Source organism: Danio rerio, chromosome 8 (assembly GCF_052040795.2).
Source record: "Danio rerio strain M-AB ecotype USA chromosome 8, GRCz13ab, whole genome shotgun sequence".
Lineage (NCBI taxonomy): Eukaryota > Metazoa > Chordata > Actinopteri > Cypriniformes > Danionidae > Danio > Danio rerio.
Genome location: NC_141028.1, coordinates 48,797,468 through 48,815,396, shown reverse-complemented (window position 1 = coordinate 48,815,396; position 17,929 = coordinate 48,797,468). Strand labels below are relative to the sequence as shown.

General features: G+C 36.5%; 2 protein-coding genes and 1 long non-coding RNA gene across 5 annotated transcripts in view; 1 reads left to right on the top strand and 2 right to left on the bottom strand.

The window, feature by feature from the left end:
• The window catches only part of ccdc92 (coiled-coil domain containing 92), a 57,114-nt gene extending 41,723 nt beyond the window's left edge, over positions 1–15,391 (top strand). For 2 of the 3 annotated variants that reach the window (XM_087263794.1, XM_087263795.1), the window contains one exon: positions 13,733–15,391. In XM_087263794.1, the coding sequence (XP_087119920.1) occupies positions 13,733–14,604 (872 nt within the window). In that variant the 3' untranslated portion in view covers positions 14,605–15,391. 3 annotated transcript variants of the gene reach the window in all.
• LOC147835774 (uncharacterized) lies at positions 14,623–17,258 on the bottom strand. The gene is made up of 3 exons (XR_015498361.1): positions 17,005–17,258; positions 16,328–16,960; positions 14,623–16,136 (listed from the first exon to the last, which is right to left on the bottom strand). It is a non-coding gene; the product is annotated as an uncharacterized LOC147835774 (long non-coding RNA).
• A 523-nt stretch (positions 17,259–17,781) lies between these two features.
• Positions 17,782–17,929, bottom strand: part of rassf2a (Ras association domain family member 2a) — a 55,160-nt gene continuing 55,012 nt past the window's right edge. Inside the window, exon 8 of the transcript XR_015497016.1 lies at positions 17,782–17,924. The gene's annotated coding sequence lies outside the window, so the exon portion shown is untranslated. The remainder of the gene's footprint in view (positions 17,925–17,929) is intronic.

Sequence of the window (17,929 nt, the reverse complement as noted above, 5' to 3'; positions counted from 1 at the left end):
AAAAGTGCTGATTGTGATAGTAAGTGTTGTATTGTCGTCTTTCAGGTTGTATCTCAGCTTTAATGCGCTTTTTAAATAAATAAATAAAGAAAGAACAAAGCAGCTGCTTGCCATAGCAACAACAATAAGATCCAATGGACAGCTGATCGCTTTCACTCCAAAATGGCGGAATCCCGGGCTGTTGCTGGGCGCTGCTGTTGCAATGGAACGTTCTATTATTGAGTGTCGCCTCTTGGTCATTCTAAGCTTATTGCCATCAGTGCTGGTGCAATCGTCATGACAACAACTAATTACATTGAACCACAACACACCTCAAAAAAGTGGCTTTTGACAGCTAGTCAATAAACAGAGTACATGGACACAAACTTTCAGCAATTCTGTAATGTGTTCATTTCTAATGCATAAGATGCTGCTTTTCTAATGCAAAATGCCACGATGTGTAACCATACAATACACTTCAGTGGCCAAAACAGATTTACAACAACGAATTTGGAATTGATTTCCTTTAGAAGCTCAGAAATGTGGCTTCAAGTAGCAATAAACAGTAGGCCATTTGGACTTTTATGCAGGTCGTAAAAAAACAGACATTCTAGATTCAGACAGGTATAAATTTACCAACTACCTCCTGTTAATGGTGAAATCCCTTACATCCTCCTAAAAATGAACGTCCAATCAGGGCTTAGGCCTGAAATTGTCCATTCCTGATCAAGGATCTAACAAAACACAAAGCAGCAGACAAAAGTAAAGAGGAGAACAGGACAAACTCAATAGAAACACAGGCCATAAAAACATGAACTAATTAGTAACCAAATCAAAAACCAGTGTGCAACTTAATCAAGTAATAAATCACAATCTAAAAGCGCAGAAACACAACTCAGGAGATTATAAAATGTCAAAATAAGAGTCCTCACGTTATAATTAAAGTCATATAACCTGACATTTTGGCAGAATGTTACTTTTAGCCCTTAACCACAATGTGTTTGTAGTGTTGTTTATATGATAAAACTGCTGAAAAGCTATCAAGTATTCCATTTAGCAAGGCAATATGATTGTTTCTTCCACATTTGTTTGGTGTCTGTGTGGTTACCCAGGCTGTTGTTTGTGTTCTCATATGTGTCTGATGCGAGCCAGATTCAAGTCCAGCACAGGAAATGAGATTATGAATGACTACGCTAATACAGCACTAATGCAAAAGGCTAATGCATCATCTGCGACCTGCGGACTATATCCCTGCACGCAGGTTCCTAACAATAGCCATGATATTTCAGAGCAGTGTACTGACAGACAGCCAAACACTGGCTTTTCATGCGGAATGAATGATTTTTTTACAAATTTTACAAATTAAGGATCAAGCTTTCCAGTGGTTCTCAACTGGTTTTTGACCCAATGAAAACTGACCCAATACTTAAAAGCAATTTACTTCACAGGCTTTGTACGAGAATATTGACTAATGCTGTTGAATAATAAATATATCTAAATATTAAACCGCAGTCCCAAAATATAGTAAATTGGTAAATTGATATGAGCCACAAAAAACAAAACAAAAAAAAACACAATAACATGGTAAAAATAAAGTGCAATTTTCTTTAATTAAAGCAGCATAATGCTTTAATTATGATGGCAAATAATCAACAACTACACAAACCGTTAACAAAGCATGAAAATCCTACTGATAAAAATTATTCAAGGCCTGGAAAGTACTTATAAACAAACATAGGTCATTGAAAGTTTTTGGAAAAAAGAGAAATACTTCATTTAAAAATCTTAAATCTAAAGAACTAAGACAAAAAATACAAATTTTTTTACATTTCAAAAACCAAAATTGATTATTAAATTCAACAAATTTTAATAAAGTGTTTTAAACATGACTGTTAAAAACTGTAAAAAAAAAAAAAAACTATTTAAATGACACCTTCAAAACATCGTTACTGTGGAATTTTATTGTAAATATTAAGTGTAAGTGAAATGTCAAGGACAGTTAGGACTTTCATGACGCTACATACTGTATGCTGGGGGGGTGCCTAATTTGAAATTAATGGTGCTTTAATAAGTCCTTGAATCTGCTGTTCATGAAAGAGTGAGAACCCTGTTAAAAGATTAATGACACCTGCATGTAAATAATTCCTAGCTTGAACTAGTTATCTTTTTTTTTTTTTTCGGTATTTTTTTGAGTATTTTTTTTTAACTATAAAGGCAGCCACTGAGCACCTATTAACAGATGCTTGTAACGATTGCCCATACTGTGAGTTCTTCTGATTGGTCCACAGCTTTGGAACTGACATTGATGAGTGCCTTAGTATAAAAGTTGAGGTTCTTGTAACTTGACATGTCTTCTAAAAAATATGCAGCACTCATGGGTGAGATGCATCAAAAGATGCAAGCGTAACAGTCACCAGAGCTGTGAACCTACACTGGTCTCACGGTTCCGTTCGGTTACGATTATCATGCCATCAATTCGGTTCAGTTTGAAATCTCGTTGCATCGCGTTGCATTGACGATGCTTACCATACACAGTTTTATATTTTCTTCAGAGCAGCAATTCAAAAGGTAAAAATATATTTAGATTTATATATTATTGGTAATACAATTTTAGCCTTTATTACAGTCAGATATATAAACTGTACCTTTAAACAACACAAGCATTTATAGCAAATAATATAAACAAATATCCCGCTTGCTTTCTGATCCTTGTCTACCAAGTTTTCTTACACCCCTTTGGTCACACGCTCAACAGAAAGGGCTGTGATTGGCTTTTGCCTTTTCCTTCACTGATGAGTGACATTGATAAACGGCAGTGGCGATCACAGCTGATCCATGATAGACATGGTGGGGAAAACTTACTCTCCTTGCTTACACTGCAGGCACACGCTCTTGTCTGTATCCTGAAGTATCGCTGTCCATATTTGACTCAACATTGAGTTAAAGTAACCCAGCATTTTTTAGCGTGTATACATTCTAAAAATGTTGTGTGGTTTTAATGCAATGCTGGGTCAAATATGGACAAACTCAACGCACAAATTGCTAGGTTTGTCCATAGTTGACACAACATTAAGATAAAATAACCCAGCATCTTTAGAGTGTATACATTCAAAAAAAAAAAATATTGGGTGGGTTTTAACGCAACAGTGGGTCAAATATGGACAAACCAACACACAAATTGCTAGGTTTGTCCATTTTTGACACAACATTGAGATAAAAATACCCAGTATTTTTAGAGTGTTTACATTAAAAAATCTATATTGTGTGGTTTTAACCTAACGCTGGGTCAAATATGGACAAACCAACACACAAATTGCTGGGTTTGTCCATATTTGACACAACATTGAGATCAGATAATCCAGCATTTTTTAGAGTGTATACATTCTAAAAATGTTGTGTGGTTTTAACCCAAATGCTGGGTCATATTTGGACAAACCAACACAAACTGTTGGGTTTGTCTATATTTGACTCAACATTGAGTTAAAATAACCCAGAATTTTTTAGAGTGTATACATTCTAAAAATGTTGCGTGGTTTTAACCCAATGCTGGGTCATATTTGGACAAAGTAACACAAACTGTTGGGTTTGTCTATATTTGACTCAACATTGAGTTAAAATAACCCAGATTTTTTTAGAGTGTATACATTCTAAAAATGTTGTGTGGTTTTAATGCAATGCTGGGTCATATATGGACTAACTCAACGCACAAATTGCTAGGTTTGTCCATAGTTGACACAACATTGAGATAAAATAACCCAGCATCTTTAGAGTGTATACATTCAAAAAAAAAAATATTGGGTGGGTTTTAACGCAACAGTGGGTCAAATATGGACAAACCAACACACAAATTGCTAGGTTTGTCCATTTTTGACACAACATTGAGATAAAAATACCCAGTATTTTTAGAGTGTTTACATTAAAAAATCTATATTGTGTGGTTTTAACCTAACGCTGGGTCAAATATGGACAAACCAACACACAAATTGCTGGGTTTGTCCATATTTGACACAACATTGAGATCAGATAACCCAGCATTTTTTAGAGTGTATACATTCTAAAAATGTTGTGTGGTTTAAACCCAAATGCTGGGTCATATTTGGACAAACCAACACAAACTGCTGGGTTTGTCCATATTTGACACAACATTGAGTTAAAATAACCCAGAATTTTTTAGAGTGTATACATTCTAAAAATGTTGTGTGGTTTTAACCCAAATGCTGGGTCATATTTGGACAAACCAACACAAACTGTTGGGTTTGTCTATATTTGACTCAACATTGAGTTAAAATAACCCAGAATTTTTTAGAGTGTATACATTCTAAAAATGTTGCGTGGTTTTAACCCAATGCTGGGTCATATTTGGACAAAGTAACACAAACTGCTGGGTTTGTCCATATTTGACTCAACATTGAGTTAAAGTAACCCAGCATTTTTTAGCGTGTATACATTCTAAAAACGTTGTGTGGTTTTAATGCAATGCTGGGTCAAATATGGACTAACTCAACGCACAAATTGCTAGGTTTGTCCATAGTTGACACAACATTAAGATAAAATAACCCAGCATCTTTAGAGTGTATACATTCAAAAAAAAAAAATATTGGGTGGGTTTTAACGCAACAGTGGGTCAAATATGGACAAACCAACACACAAATTGCTAGGTTTGTCCATTTTTGACACAACATTGAGATAAAAATACCCAGTATTTTTAGAGTGTTTACATTAAAAAATCTATATTGTGTGGTTTTAACCTAACGCTGGGTCAAATATGGACAAACCAACACACAAATTGCTGGGTTTGTCCATATTTGACACAACATTGAGATCAGATAACCCAGCATTTTTTAGAGTGTATACATTCTAAAAATGTTGTGTGGTTTTAACCCAAATGCTGGGTCATATTTGGACAAACCAACACAAACTGTTGGGTTTGTCTATATTTGACTCAACATTGAGTTAAAATAACCCAGAATTTTTTAGAGTGTATACATTCTAAAAATGTTGCGTGGTTTTAACCCAATGCTGGGTCATATTTGGACAAAGTAACACAAACTGCTGGGTTTGTCCATATTTGACTCAACATTGAGTTAAAGTAACCCAGCATTTTTTAGCGTGTATACATTCTAAAAATGTTGTGTGGTTTTAATGCAATGCTGGGTCAAATATGGACTAACTCAACGCACAAATTGCTAGGTTTGTCCATATTTGACACAACATTGAGATAAAATAACCCAGTATTTTTACAGTGTATACATTAAAAAAAATTGGGTGGGTTTTAACCCAACACTGGGTCAAATATGGACAAACCAACACACAAATTGCTAGGTTTGTCCATATTTGACACAACATTGAGATAAAATAACCCAGTATTTTTAGTGTTTACATTAAAAAACTTATTGTGTGGTTTTAACCTAACGCTGGGTCAAATATGGACAAACCAACACACAAATTGCTGGGTTTGTCCATATTTGACACAACATTGAGATAAAATAACCCAGTATTTTTAGTGTTTACATTAAAAAACTTATTGTGTGGTTTTAACCTAACGCTGGGTCAAATATGGACAAACCAACACACAAATTGCTAGGTTTGTCCATATTTGACACAACATTGAGATCAGATAACCCAGCATTTTTTAGAGTGTATACATTCTAAAAATGCTGGGTGGTTTAAACCCAACACTTGGTCAAATACTGTATGGACAAGCCAACACACAAACTGTTGGGTTTGTCCATATTTACACAATATTGAGTTAAAATAACCCAGCATTTTTAGAGTATACACATTTAAATATCGACAAACTCAACACACAATGCTGGGTTTGTCCATATTTGACACAACATTAAGTTAAAATAACCTATCATGTTAAGTGTATACATTCTCTAATAAAAATACTGTGTTGTTTTACCCCGCTTTAAAGATCAGGGATCACCCTTAATCCAGCCATCACATAATAATAGAGATTATTTCTACCCCGATTTAAACTCAGCTCTTATTGTGGACTGCAGTATACCAGCAGATGGTTCATTGTTATTAAACTAACAGATAACTTCACTAGCAAAGTCTGCTTATGGCACATCTGTCATCTCTATACTGTGACACATGGGACATTAGCATTGTGAAGAATCGAGTATACTTATTACTGTCTCATGAGCTGTCGTTTGACCTCAGATGTCTGTGCTGGAGTGTGTGTTCATGCATTCTGGTTGATGAAGTGGGCTTGTGTGGATATTTGATGGTTGCCTCATTAACTGGTGTGGCCATTGCTCAGTGGTAATGAAGCGGTGGGGGAAAGTGCGAGAGAGAGTGTGAGTCAGTACAAAACAAGCTCATTCTGCATGTCTAGTTTAATAACTATTAGAGAGATCACATGGAACTGAGAGCCTCATAAATTCAAATGAAGCACACCGGATAGTTTTAATATGAAACGATCACACTTGCTCACACAACAACATTTTTTCTATGTAATTATACAATTACTTTTATTGTTTTATTTTTATTAATACCACTAATCTGTCACTTTATCTATTGATTTCACCTTTTTATGATTCATTAAGTCAGTGTACTGACTTATTTTTGTTAATTTTTATAAATCTTTACAATTTTGTGATTATACTTTTTACTTTTTTGCATTATACTGATTATAGTGTTGTATAATTTGGATTCCACTGTATTATTATTACATTTGTAATACTACCACTGTCTTTTGCTGATTGACTGATTTTTTTAATGCACAAATTTTGATTTTTAAAACTTAAATTGAATAAAATTACTGTATTTTTATGATTAATTTGATAAATATTTGACATTTCCTAATTTATTACCATAGGTTTTTTATTTCACTGACACTTTAAGGCAATTCATTTTTTTATTTATTGATAATTTTGTTTAATTTCAAAAAGTTTTTTTATTTCTGATTAATCAGTTTGTAATTCTAATAATAAAAATAATAATAATTGTAATTTGTAATAATAATAATTATTATTATTTTTCTTAAATTTCTTCATAATTTTTTAATGCCAAATGGGCAGACTAAACCATAAGGCCTAGAGCAGGGGTGTCCAAACTCTGTCCTGGAGGGCTGGTGTCCTGCAGATTTTAGCTCCAGTATGCCTCAGCACACCTGCAAGTATGTTTCTAGAAAGCCTAGTAAGAGCTTGATTAGCTAGCCCAGGTGTGTCTGATTGGGGTTGGAACTAAACTTTGCAAAACATTGGCCCTCCAAGACTGAGTTTGGACATGCCTGGCCTTGAGACTTGAAACTTTGTTAGATGGTGTGTATGGTTAATCGCCACTCATATACCATGACTCGGCCTATAAGTGGTGATATGGCACCAAAAACAAAAAAATTCAGTCATTTTTGGCCACCATTTGTACAACGTTTGTCGTGGATTCAAAGACAATTCATATTCCAACTGTCTATTATCGTTTTTCTGCAACATCGAGATTTTTCCGAAACCTACATTTGTGAACTAGTCCTAGTTTAAATAAAATTAGCTAAATCTTTTTAAAAAGATTTATATTTTATTATTTTAATTGTTTTATTCATTTTATTTTAATTTTATTTCATATTGCTTCTTCATATAGTTTTTTTAAAATAATTTGTTAAGATCTGTTGATTATGTTTTTAAAAATTGTATTTATTTTATATTTTTCATATTTTATTTGATAATTCTCCAATAAATCTAAATTAAGATAAAGCAGTAGAATAAGTGAGCAAGAGAGATAATTTTGTATATTACATCTTTAAGGAGCACATCATTCTTCTTTTTTTTTTACTTTTTCCAAAAGTAAAACAAATACATTAGATGGCACGTATTTTATCCTCTTTTTAAGATTTAAGACAAGTCTTTTGTGTCTCCATAACTTGTCTGTAAAGTTTCAGCTCGAAAACCCATCAGATTATTTATTATAGCTTTTTAAATGTGGGAAATTTGAGCTGTTATGACATTGTAGCTGTTTTTATTGTCTATGCCTTTAATGCAAAAAAGCTAGTTCTTCCCACCCACCGTTCCTACATGTTTTGTCTATATTGCTCTGATGCGTGTAGGTAGATAACCAGCACAGTGACAGAAAAAAGTGAAGCAGATCTCCCTTAATAGAGTGAGAACTTATCCAACTGTTATTTGATATACTTGTTGTGAAGTTAATTCAAGCCTTTCTGCAACAATGAGTCACACACAATGCGCACACCCCAGCAATTTCACTGTCTTTATTACAAACATGCACTGTTTTAAAAACCTTTGCGAACTTGTAAAACTCATTCTTGAGATGCAGATGACCACAGCGAGATGAACAGATCTTTTAATCCCAGTTGCTTTGTGGACGTCCTGTCTTGTGGATATGATTACACGCGTTACTACAGAGACGTTAATATGCGGCTGTCAATCAATTCGGTGGGCGGGGAAACTTCAGTCCTACGTCATGCTGCGGTGGGCTTCAAAGGGAAGGGGTTTGGATCAAACTATTTTAAGAACTGTAAATTTGAAAAAAGAAACTTAGTGTCTTTATATCACACCAATATTACTGTTGACACACTATACCTACACACAGTTCTGTCCAAACAGATGATTTCATCATAGGTGCCCTTTAAAAACACATTTTCCAATACACACCAAATCACATAAATGACTAAACACATTAAAATAACTTCATTTACGGAAGAATAACTCATCAACAACACACAAAATGTTCTCAATTCCCTAAATGTCATTCAAAACCATTAAGTTATTGGTCAGTTTTTAAAAACAGTGAACTCTGCTCTAATTATTGCACACTGTAAAACCCCAAAAAAGATAAGGTAACTCAAACCATTTTAAGTTCCAAAAGTTATCCTTATGTGTACTGTGAACTTAATTCATTTGAGTAAAAGAAGCACTTTGAGCACAGTTAAACTCAATAAATAAAGAGAACTCAAACCAACTGAGTACTTTAAAACCCAATAAGCTAAAGAAGCTCAAACCGTTTGAGGAAACAGACTCAAACCATTTGAGTTGAAAAACTAATCTATATGAGTACTGTGAACTTACTCCATTTAAATTGAAGTAATGAGGTATTTAATGAACTCAATACCTTCAACACTGAGTTCAAAACTCTTTTCAAATTAACTTTCAGTCAATTTTGAGTTAGCAACACTCGTTTCATTTGATACATTTGATTATTGGGTTTTACAGTGCAGATATTAAAGCTCTAAAAAAGTCAAATTGGGATCAACTGAATCTCCACCTGTGAATTTAATCTTTCTTGTCAACCATATTGCTAACGTTGCTTCACCCACTAAAAAAAATACCAAAGATATAATTTTCTAGTTTCTGGCAGCATATTTAGAATCAAATCTGAGACATTTTATGGGCTAAACACTTAATAATATCTAAAATACTCTTCTTAGTTCTAAAACAGTATGAACAATGATCTATTAGCTTATCATCATTACAAAAAACACATTTATTTACTACATTTGGATCAAATAATTCCTGTTTGTGTGTATGTGAGAGAGATGATGTTGTCGCGCCATTGTTTAGAATGTTACAAAGCTGAAGGTCAGTAAAGCAGGACACAGTTATTCCCTCAGCCTTCATATCCATTAGCAGTGTAACAGGAGATGGGATCTCTGTCTCTGTGTGTCTGCCCTTCACCCCCCTCCTCCTATCAAGTGTGTGCGTTGCTTGTCCCAGACCCACCCTATTTCCTTGCCGAAGCATGTCTTTTATATGGAATTTATAATACTCACCCAATGTATTCTAATACTTACCTAATGTAATAATACTCACCCAACGCTGATTCCAGTGTTTAAAAGCTGCTGGAGAATTATCTATGCACTTTCAGTATGTCTGTCCAGCTAAATTTATGGAGAAATCAATAATATCTCTGCTGAGCTCGGCTAAATGAGCTGTTCCCATAATACAACAAATGCTGTTTGTCAAAAGCTTAGCATCAGATCTTTAGGGAGGACTGGGAGAGAGAGAGTTTCTGTATAGGAAAAGGGTTTGATGTTTCATAGCCATTAGTTTCTCTGGGTAATCGGTTTATTGATGACCGATTCATGGTTCATTGCTGCCCTCTATAGGTGGTTGGAGAACGTTTTGGTCAGTTTGTGCAGATGTCTGTATATAATCATGTTATTTTTTTAGACTAAGGCCTATTCCTAATTCTACTTTTGTACCCCTACCCCTTAACCTTCCCCTTGGCCCTTAAAATAAAAAGTGTGTGAAGGGGAAGAGCTTCAAAATTTTGCCATAAGGAATGGGACAGCACTACAGCACCTGCACACATCATGTCATCACACTCTCTTACTTCATATGAGATCAGATGATTGTTACTGTAGTTATTCCAGTTGCGTTATTTTTTGGTATTTATCTTCAGGAAATCACTGAAGGCAAACATTGTGTTATCATAACGATATAATGTGGCAATAAGATCATAACTATACTGTGCAAACACATGAAAACAACATTAACATTATAGCAGACACTGTAAAAAGGTAATTCCCAGCCACTAGACTTTTCTGACAGGGTATCGAGTGTCATCGAGTGTCATATGTGAAAGTATGTTTTGGGACTGCTAAACAGGAATTATTATTATGGATTAGCTACTTTTATCGGTTTTTATTTAAGTTTTTTTTTTAAGTATGACAATAAAACACTAACGCCGTTATGAATGTATTAAAACATATTCTTATTTGTTGTAAAAATGTGTAACAATGACAAAAAAAATTGTGTGCATCTCCTTACTTCCCTATGCAGCCATGCTAGCGTTGTGGCTGGTGTATTCTGGGAAATTTTCTTACCTATTGGTTATGAGTGTGGTCCTGAAAAATCTCAGTTATCTAGCCCTTCCCCTTAGCCCTACACCTTCAAGCTAAAGAGAATTGGGACACCCCTACCTCTTCACGTGAATGCGCAAAACAAGCGGTAAGGGTAAGAGGAAGGTCTAAAGGCAGGGGTCACCAATCTCGGTCCTGGAAGGCCAGTGTCCCTGCAGGGTTTAACACCAACTTGCTTCAACACACCTGCCTGGATGTTTCAAGTATACAAAGTAAGACCTTAATTAGCTTGTTCAGGTGTGTTTGATTAGGGCTGGAGCTAAAATCTGCTGGACACAGCCCTCCAGGAACAAGTTTGGTGACCACTGGTCTAAGAGGTAGAATTGGGATTGGACCAACGTGTTTGACTGCACAGCTTTAATTAACTGGGTTTCTTTCTAGATAGGCTACTGCCTTCGAAGTAAACATAATGATCATCACAGCTGTGGTTGTTTAAAATAAAAATGTTCTGCTTAGGCCAAAACTTTTCACCACATAAATAGCTCTGGAGACTAAAGACTAGAGATTAAGCAATTGCTTTGAAATTGAATTGGCCATTATCTTTATTGTTACTAAGCCAATACTCTAATTAGAATAACAATACATACAAGCACAAACAAACACTGGATTGTGTTTTTTTAATTGCACAACTTTTGTAGTACTGAATGAATTATTAGTTTGTTTGTATTCTTCCCTCATTCCCCACCCCTTTTGGAATAGAGCTGCACTTTTTAACTGCAGTCCTGGAAGACCAGATTTTAGTAACTCCAGGCCCAATTTAACCCTCCTCTCTGTCAGCTAATTCTAATCACCTTGGTTGTAAATGAAGGTTCAAGCAGATGGCTTGTTTGTAGTCACTTTGTAGGGATCATTTGTGCATGTGGTTATACATTTAGAAGATTTTTAGACTATTTGAGACAGAGTATCATTAATGATTTACAAGAAAAAGAAAGTTTAAAGTCTGTGTGTGAACTGGAAGTTGGTGAAATTTCGTTTAATTATGTTGATGCATTTTAAGCTGAATGGAATATTGAGTAGGGACTTTGTTTTTGCGCATCATTCTCTTGTAGCAAACTACTGTAAGAAGGTCTGGGCAAGATTACCAAAACAAACTTTTTATTTTTAAAGTAGATTAACTTACACTGATTAATTGTTGCCTAATGAATAACAATGAACACTAGCAAAATAAAAATAGTAAATTTTGACATGGAAATTAAACTCTGGTTTTAACATTCAGTTTTATAAATCTGATCACAGGTGAACAAAGGTAAATACAGTCTAGAAAGTCGTCTGGAACCAACACCTTCTTCCAACTCCAGAACACAATCTTTACCTTTGGACACCCACCGGGAAACTCTAGCACAATCACACAGCAATTTGTACATTTCTGATTTGGCTAATTTGCTTTAATTTGTCTCATTTGTATCTCATTCAATCTCATTCGTACATTCTAGTATGATTTGCTCATCTTCACTAAAAGATAGGGTTAGGGCAGGGGTGTCTGATCCTGTTTTGCAGAGTCCAGCTGTAACCTTGATCATACACACCACACCTGTCTACTTTACGAAGTGCTCTTTTAGATCCTAGTAAAGTCATGGTCACACTGCACCTTTTAGCCCAAAGAATTTTTTTTCCAGACTGGAAACGCAAGCTCGTGCTATACGTTTTGCATGTCACTACATAGCAAAGTTCAAGCTTGGTGAACTCGGACTTGCAAAATTGCATTACGAGGAGCTAAAATATGGAGCAATCGCTCGCTTTTTTTAACTTCTAATCAATTTGCTTAATCCCACCCCTTTTTGCAGTGCCATACGACAGAAATCGCAAGATCAAATTCTGCTGTGACCGTGGCTTTAGTTGGTTTTGTGTTTGGAGCTGAAGAGCTGATCAGAGTTGAAGCTGAACTCAGCAGGACGCTGAATCTCCAGTAGCCGGATTGGGCACCTGTGGGTTAGGGTATGGGGTTTGGGAAATGCCTCCTTTTAAAAATCATACATTTTCAGTCAAGTGAAATCTTATTAATTTGTAGGAATTAGTCACTTTTCTGACAAGACAAAAAATAGTTACATTTCCTCAAGAGATAAGGCTGGAAATCAACAGGAATATGATATTTACTGAGGGATCCAATAGAATAGTCTTTGCAAAGGCCCATATTTCTTAGCTATTACTCTATGATTGTTAAGGTGGACAAACAATAATGCATTTCGACTGACCACTTGTGATCGCATCACTTAAAATGAGGGCCTGAGTTGACAGTATGGGACATGATCATTGAATTCGACATACCTTGATAGCTTTCTACCCACATTTTACACTTTACAAATACAGCCCATGATTAGCTTGTTTAACTGTGGGGTAGAGTTGCCACGCTACTGGAATTCGATATCAATCTGTACTGAAATTTTAAAAACGTCCATTTCCGGGGAACATTTGAGCGATGTTGAGTATGTTCTTAAACACAGCTGATTTGCTATTAAGTTCACATACTCGATAGAAATTACTGTGTTTGGCCGTGAAGGTCATCGGTTCACCGAACTCACCAATGTTTACTTAGTGTAAACACAGATACAGCACCACTGGAGCGTTTTAACGCCACAAACCAGCTGATCGACGTGACTTTGAAATGCTCCAGTGTCCCTGTATCAGTGGTTACACTCAGTAAACAGCAGTGAGTTCGGTAAACAGATGACCTTCACAGCCAAACACAGCCACTTCTGTTGAGCACGTGAATACAATGGCAAATCTGCGCCGTATATGAATGTGCTCCATAGTGATCAAATGTTTACCTGAAGCTTTTAAAATTTCAGTACTGATTGGTTTCGAATTCCAGTATCGTGACAACACTACTGTGGTGTAAAGTTCAGCAGGAGGCTGGTCTTCCATTACTAGAGTTGAAGTGCTCTTGCTTAGAGCATCTCTTTTTATCTTGCCGCATAACATTCTCTTCTCCCTCAGATGATGGCGAGGCTCGCTGCAGAGAGCTGCACCAGCGCTGTGAGGAGCTGGAGGCTCAGCTGAAGGCTAAAGAGCAGGAGAACACAGAGCTCCTGCGGGACCTTGAGCAGAAGAACGCTATGATCTCTGTTTTGGAAAACACCATCCGAGAGCGAGAGAAGAAGTACCTGGACGAGCTGAAGCTGAAGAGCCACAAGTTGGCTGTGCTGTCTGGAGAGCTGGAGCAGAGAGCCAGCACCATTGCCTACCTCACGTCCCAGCTCCACGCCACCAAAAAACGCCTTCTTGCTGGTGGTGCAGCAGGAATAAGCCCCTCCGTTAGTCCTGTTGGTTCTTTCAAACCCACACCACCTCCAGCTCCATCGGGAAACGACAAGGACGTCCGGCAACCTGAGACCCCTCGCAGGCGCATGCGCAAAAGTCTCTCACAACCACTACACTCCGAATACACGGAGCTCTACCGTATGGGCGCCACAGACGGCCGCAGGGTGGTACTTCGGGATTCGGTAGATGCTATGCCAGATCCCACACCCTTCCTGCAAGCCAGAGAGCCAGCAGCTCCGGCAGAGTCTCAGCCAGTGTTGAGGGAACGCCCCTCTGTGATCCCGCCCATCGCTTCTTCTGCCACTCCCCCTGCACCATCAAGCCCCGCCCACATCCCCATACCTCCAAGTCCAAGGAACAGCCCAGCACGGGAGGGTCCGCATTCCCGAGCTAATGCACATATAGGAGTAGCGCATCGCATCCACCGCTCGCCCTCAGCGGGTGGAGGAGCAGCCCGGCAGCAGGCGGAGGTGGAGACCCTCGCTGTGGACCAGGTCAACGGGGAGCAGGTGGTTCGCAAACGCTCAGGTGCAGACAGAACTGTTTAAGTGCGCACATTTACACACTCTTAAACCTAGTATATAAACATAGTCGTATTAAGACCGATGCAGTATATGCGGAACTGTTTATGACTGTGAAAACACACACGTACAGACGCGCAAATCATCAACATATCACTAGTTTATAAACATATTAAACAGACACGCACCCTTAACACATCACAGATAGTTTTAAACAATTTACAAACACATTCACACAGCACAAACCTGGAAAATGCTGAACGATACACACTGGAAATGAACGCAGATTCAGGCAAAGACTAAGAGAATGTGTTTAAGGTGGAAGATGGAGAGACTACGGATGGCAGCAAGAGCTTGTGTATGTCCTGCTGCTTTTTATGCAACACTGTATAAACGAAATGTAAAAGACTTTTGTTCATGGTCATTCGATTAACTGCTTTGTCTCACGTCAGTTGACAAGGAAAACTGTGAGCATGCCAAATGTTTATTTCCCATTAGACTTTTACCGACTTCTCCGCACTTTCTGTTCCTGACTTCAGCAGTCGTCCCACTCTGTTTTAACTCAAGGTGCAGCCACACACACACACACACGCGAGCGCACTCATATATATTGCCAAATCTCATCATTGCCTGCTGATTTAATGTGTTCTGATGCATATTCATATCTACTCATATTTATTCATGAGCACTGCAGTAGTACTGGAATCTCCTTCAACTCTCCTTCCCCTCTCACTCTCATACCCACAAGCTAATGTGAACAATCCTGCTGCTCCTTATTAAACACCTAATGAAATAAAAGGTTTCGAAGAGGTCACTTTAATTCGTCATCTCATTCTTGCGCTTGGCTATTAATGACACTCTACATATACAGGGTGGGCCATTTATATGGATACACCTTAATAAAATGGGAATGGTTGGTGATATTAATGTCCTGTTTGTAGCACATGTGAGGGAGCAAACTTTTCAAGATTAGTGGTGACCATGGTGGCCATTTTGAAGTCGGCCATCTTGGATCCAACTTTTGTTTTTTCAATAGGAAGAGGGTCAAAAATACAGTAACACTATAATAAAATAATAGAAATATATCCAATTTAAATAGGCCTCCTACCTAATTCTAAACATGGTGCAGTTAAATTTTAGAATTTTACATTGTAACAATAAAGCCTCATTCACGTTTCACACTACGAGCGACTCGCAGCAAAGCGACAAGTGACCGTTCATTTTAACGGAGAGTGAGCGACTTCTAGCGACCTTCGTCTATGCAAGCCACATCGACCGTTGGTGACCAGGTGAGCCTGTCAAGCGATGCAACAAATTTGAGAATCCTTTAACTTTGTGCAAATTAGGAGCGACTTTCTTGAGTGACAGCCAATAGGAGCTCCAGTAGAGCTCACTTGAACCTCTTTCAGCTTGCCAAGAGGCCGGTTGACAACATAAAGTGTAAGCAAATTAATTAATACTAGTATGCACTAAATAAAAGCTTCCAAATTTCATGATTACTAGTTAGATTAAAATATTTAATCAATAAATGATCCTTATGAAAGTCAAGAGCAAACACTCTAAATCAGTGTTTCTCAACCACGTTCCTGGAGGACCACCATCTTTGCACATTCTCCACATGTCCTTAACCAAACACACCTGATTTTGATCATCGGCTGAGACTGAAAGGCCTGCGATGGGTGTGACAGACCAAGAAAACATCTAAAACATGCAGTGCTGGTGGGCCTCCAGGAACGTGGTTGAGAAACACTGCTCTAAATGTGTTATTGGTAACAATAGTTAGTGACTGCTAAAATAATGAAACGCATTTCTGTTATCGTTTACTCACCCTGTATTTGTTCTAAACCAGTTTGTGTTGTATTGTTCTCCTGAACACAAAATAATGTACAGTTGAAGTCAGAATTATTAGCTCCCTTTGATTTTTTTTCTTTTTTAAATATTCCCCAAATTATGTTTAACAGAGCAAGGACATTTTCACAGTATGTCTGATAATATTTTTTATTCTGGAGAAAGTCTTATTTGTTTTATTTTGGCTGGAATAAAAGCAGTTTTTAATTTTTAAAAAAACATTTTGTCAAATTTATTAGCCCCTTTAAGCAATTTTTTTGATAGTCTACAGAACAAACCATCATTATACAATGACTTGCCTAATTACCCTAACCTGCCCAGTTAGCCTAATTAACCTAGTTAAGCCTTTGAATTTTACTTTGAGCTGTATAGAAGTGTCTTGAAAAAGATCTAGTCAAATATTATTTACTGTCATTATGGCAAAGGTAAAATAAATCAGTTATTAGAGATGAGTTATTAAAACTATTATGCTTAGAAATGTGTTGGAAAAAATCTTCTCTCCGTTAAACAAATTGGGGGAAAAAATAAACAGGAGCTAATAATTCTGACTTCCACTGTTTATTAAAGCATGTTGGAAACCTGTAATTATTGACTCCTGTAGTGTTAGTTTAGCCTATCATAGATGCCAGTACTTACAGGTTTACAACATTCTTCAATTTATATTTGTAATATAAACATGCAAGTGTGAGTAAACTGAGACAGACTTTAAATTTTTTTTTACATCAGCAATAGTCACATCGCAGGATATGCAATGTTGAGTCTGAATTAGTTGACCAGGAGCTTCAGAATTGTATTTAATCTCTGTACTTATATGAAATTTATACGAGATATATATATATATATATATATATATATATATATATATATATATATATATATATATATATATATATATATATATATATATATATATATATATATATAAGAGATATAAGAGTTTTGTTTTGCTTGTAGTCCAAATATCTACATTCCAAAGCGAAAACAACATTGTTTTACTTACCTCACTGGCAGAAAATTTACCTTGTTTTAACTCATAATTTTGAGATTTCTCCTAACAATTAAAAGCTAAACAACATTTTACATGATTTTTTTCATGTTTGGATTAGAAACGAGACAAAGAAAAGCATTTTTGCATTGTGATTATTTCATTACTGTAGCTTAACACTTAGGCTCTCCAGAAAAGCATCAAAACGTGCTATTCAAACCTTCAAATCTTGTGTAACTGTTCGTATTGCAATATTTATCGCAGAGAAGCGATATTAGAATATTCGATATTTCCAATATTGTGACCTACTGGTGGGCCTTTCTACAAAATAAGTACCAGTATAGTGCTTTCGAATTCTGTTTCATTTTAAAAAAAAATTATTTCATTTTAAAAAAATCCTATTTTTTATCCACTGAAGAAAGTCCTCGAGTGATGCGGTGGCACAGTAGGTAGTGCTGTTGCCTTACAGCAAGAAGGTCACTGGTTCGAGCCTCGGTTGGGTCAGTTGGCGTTTCTGTT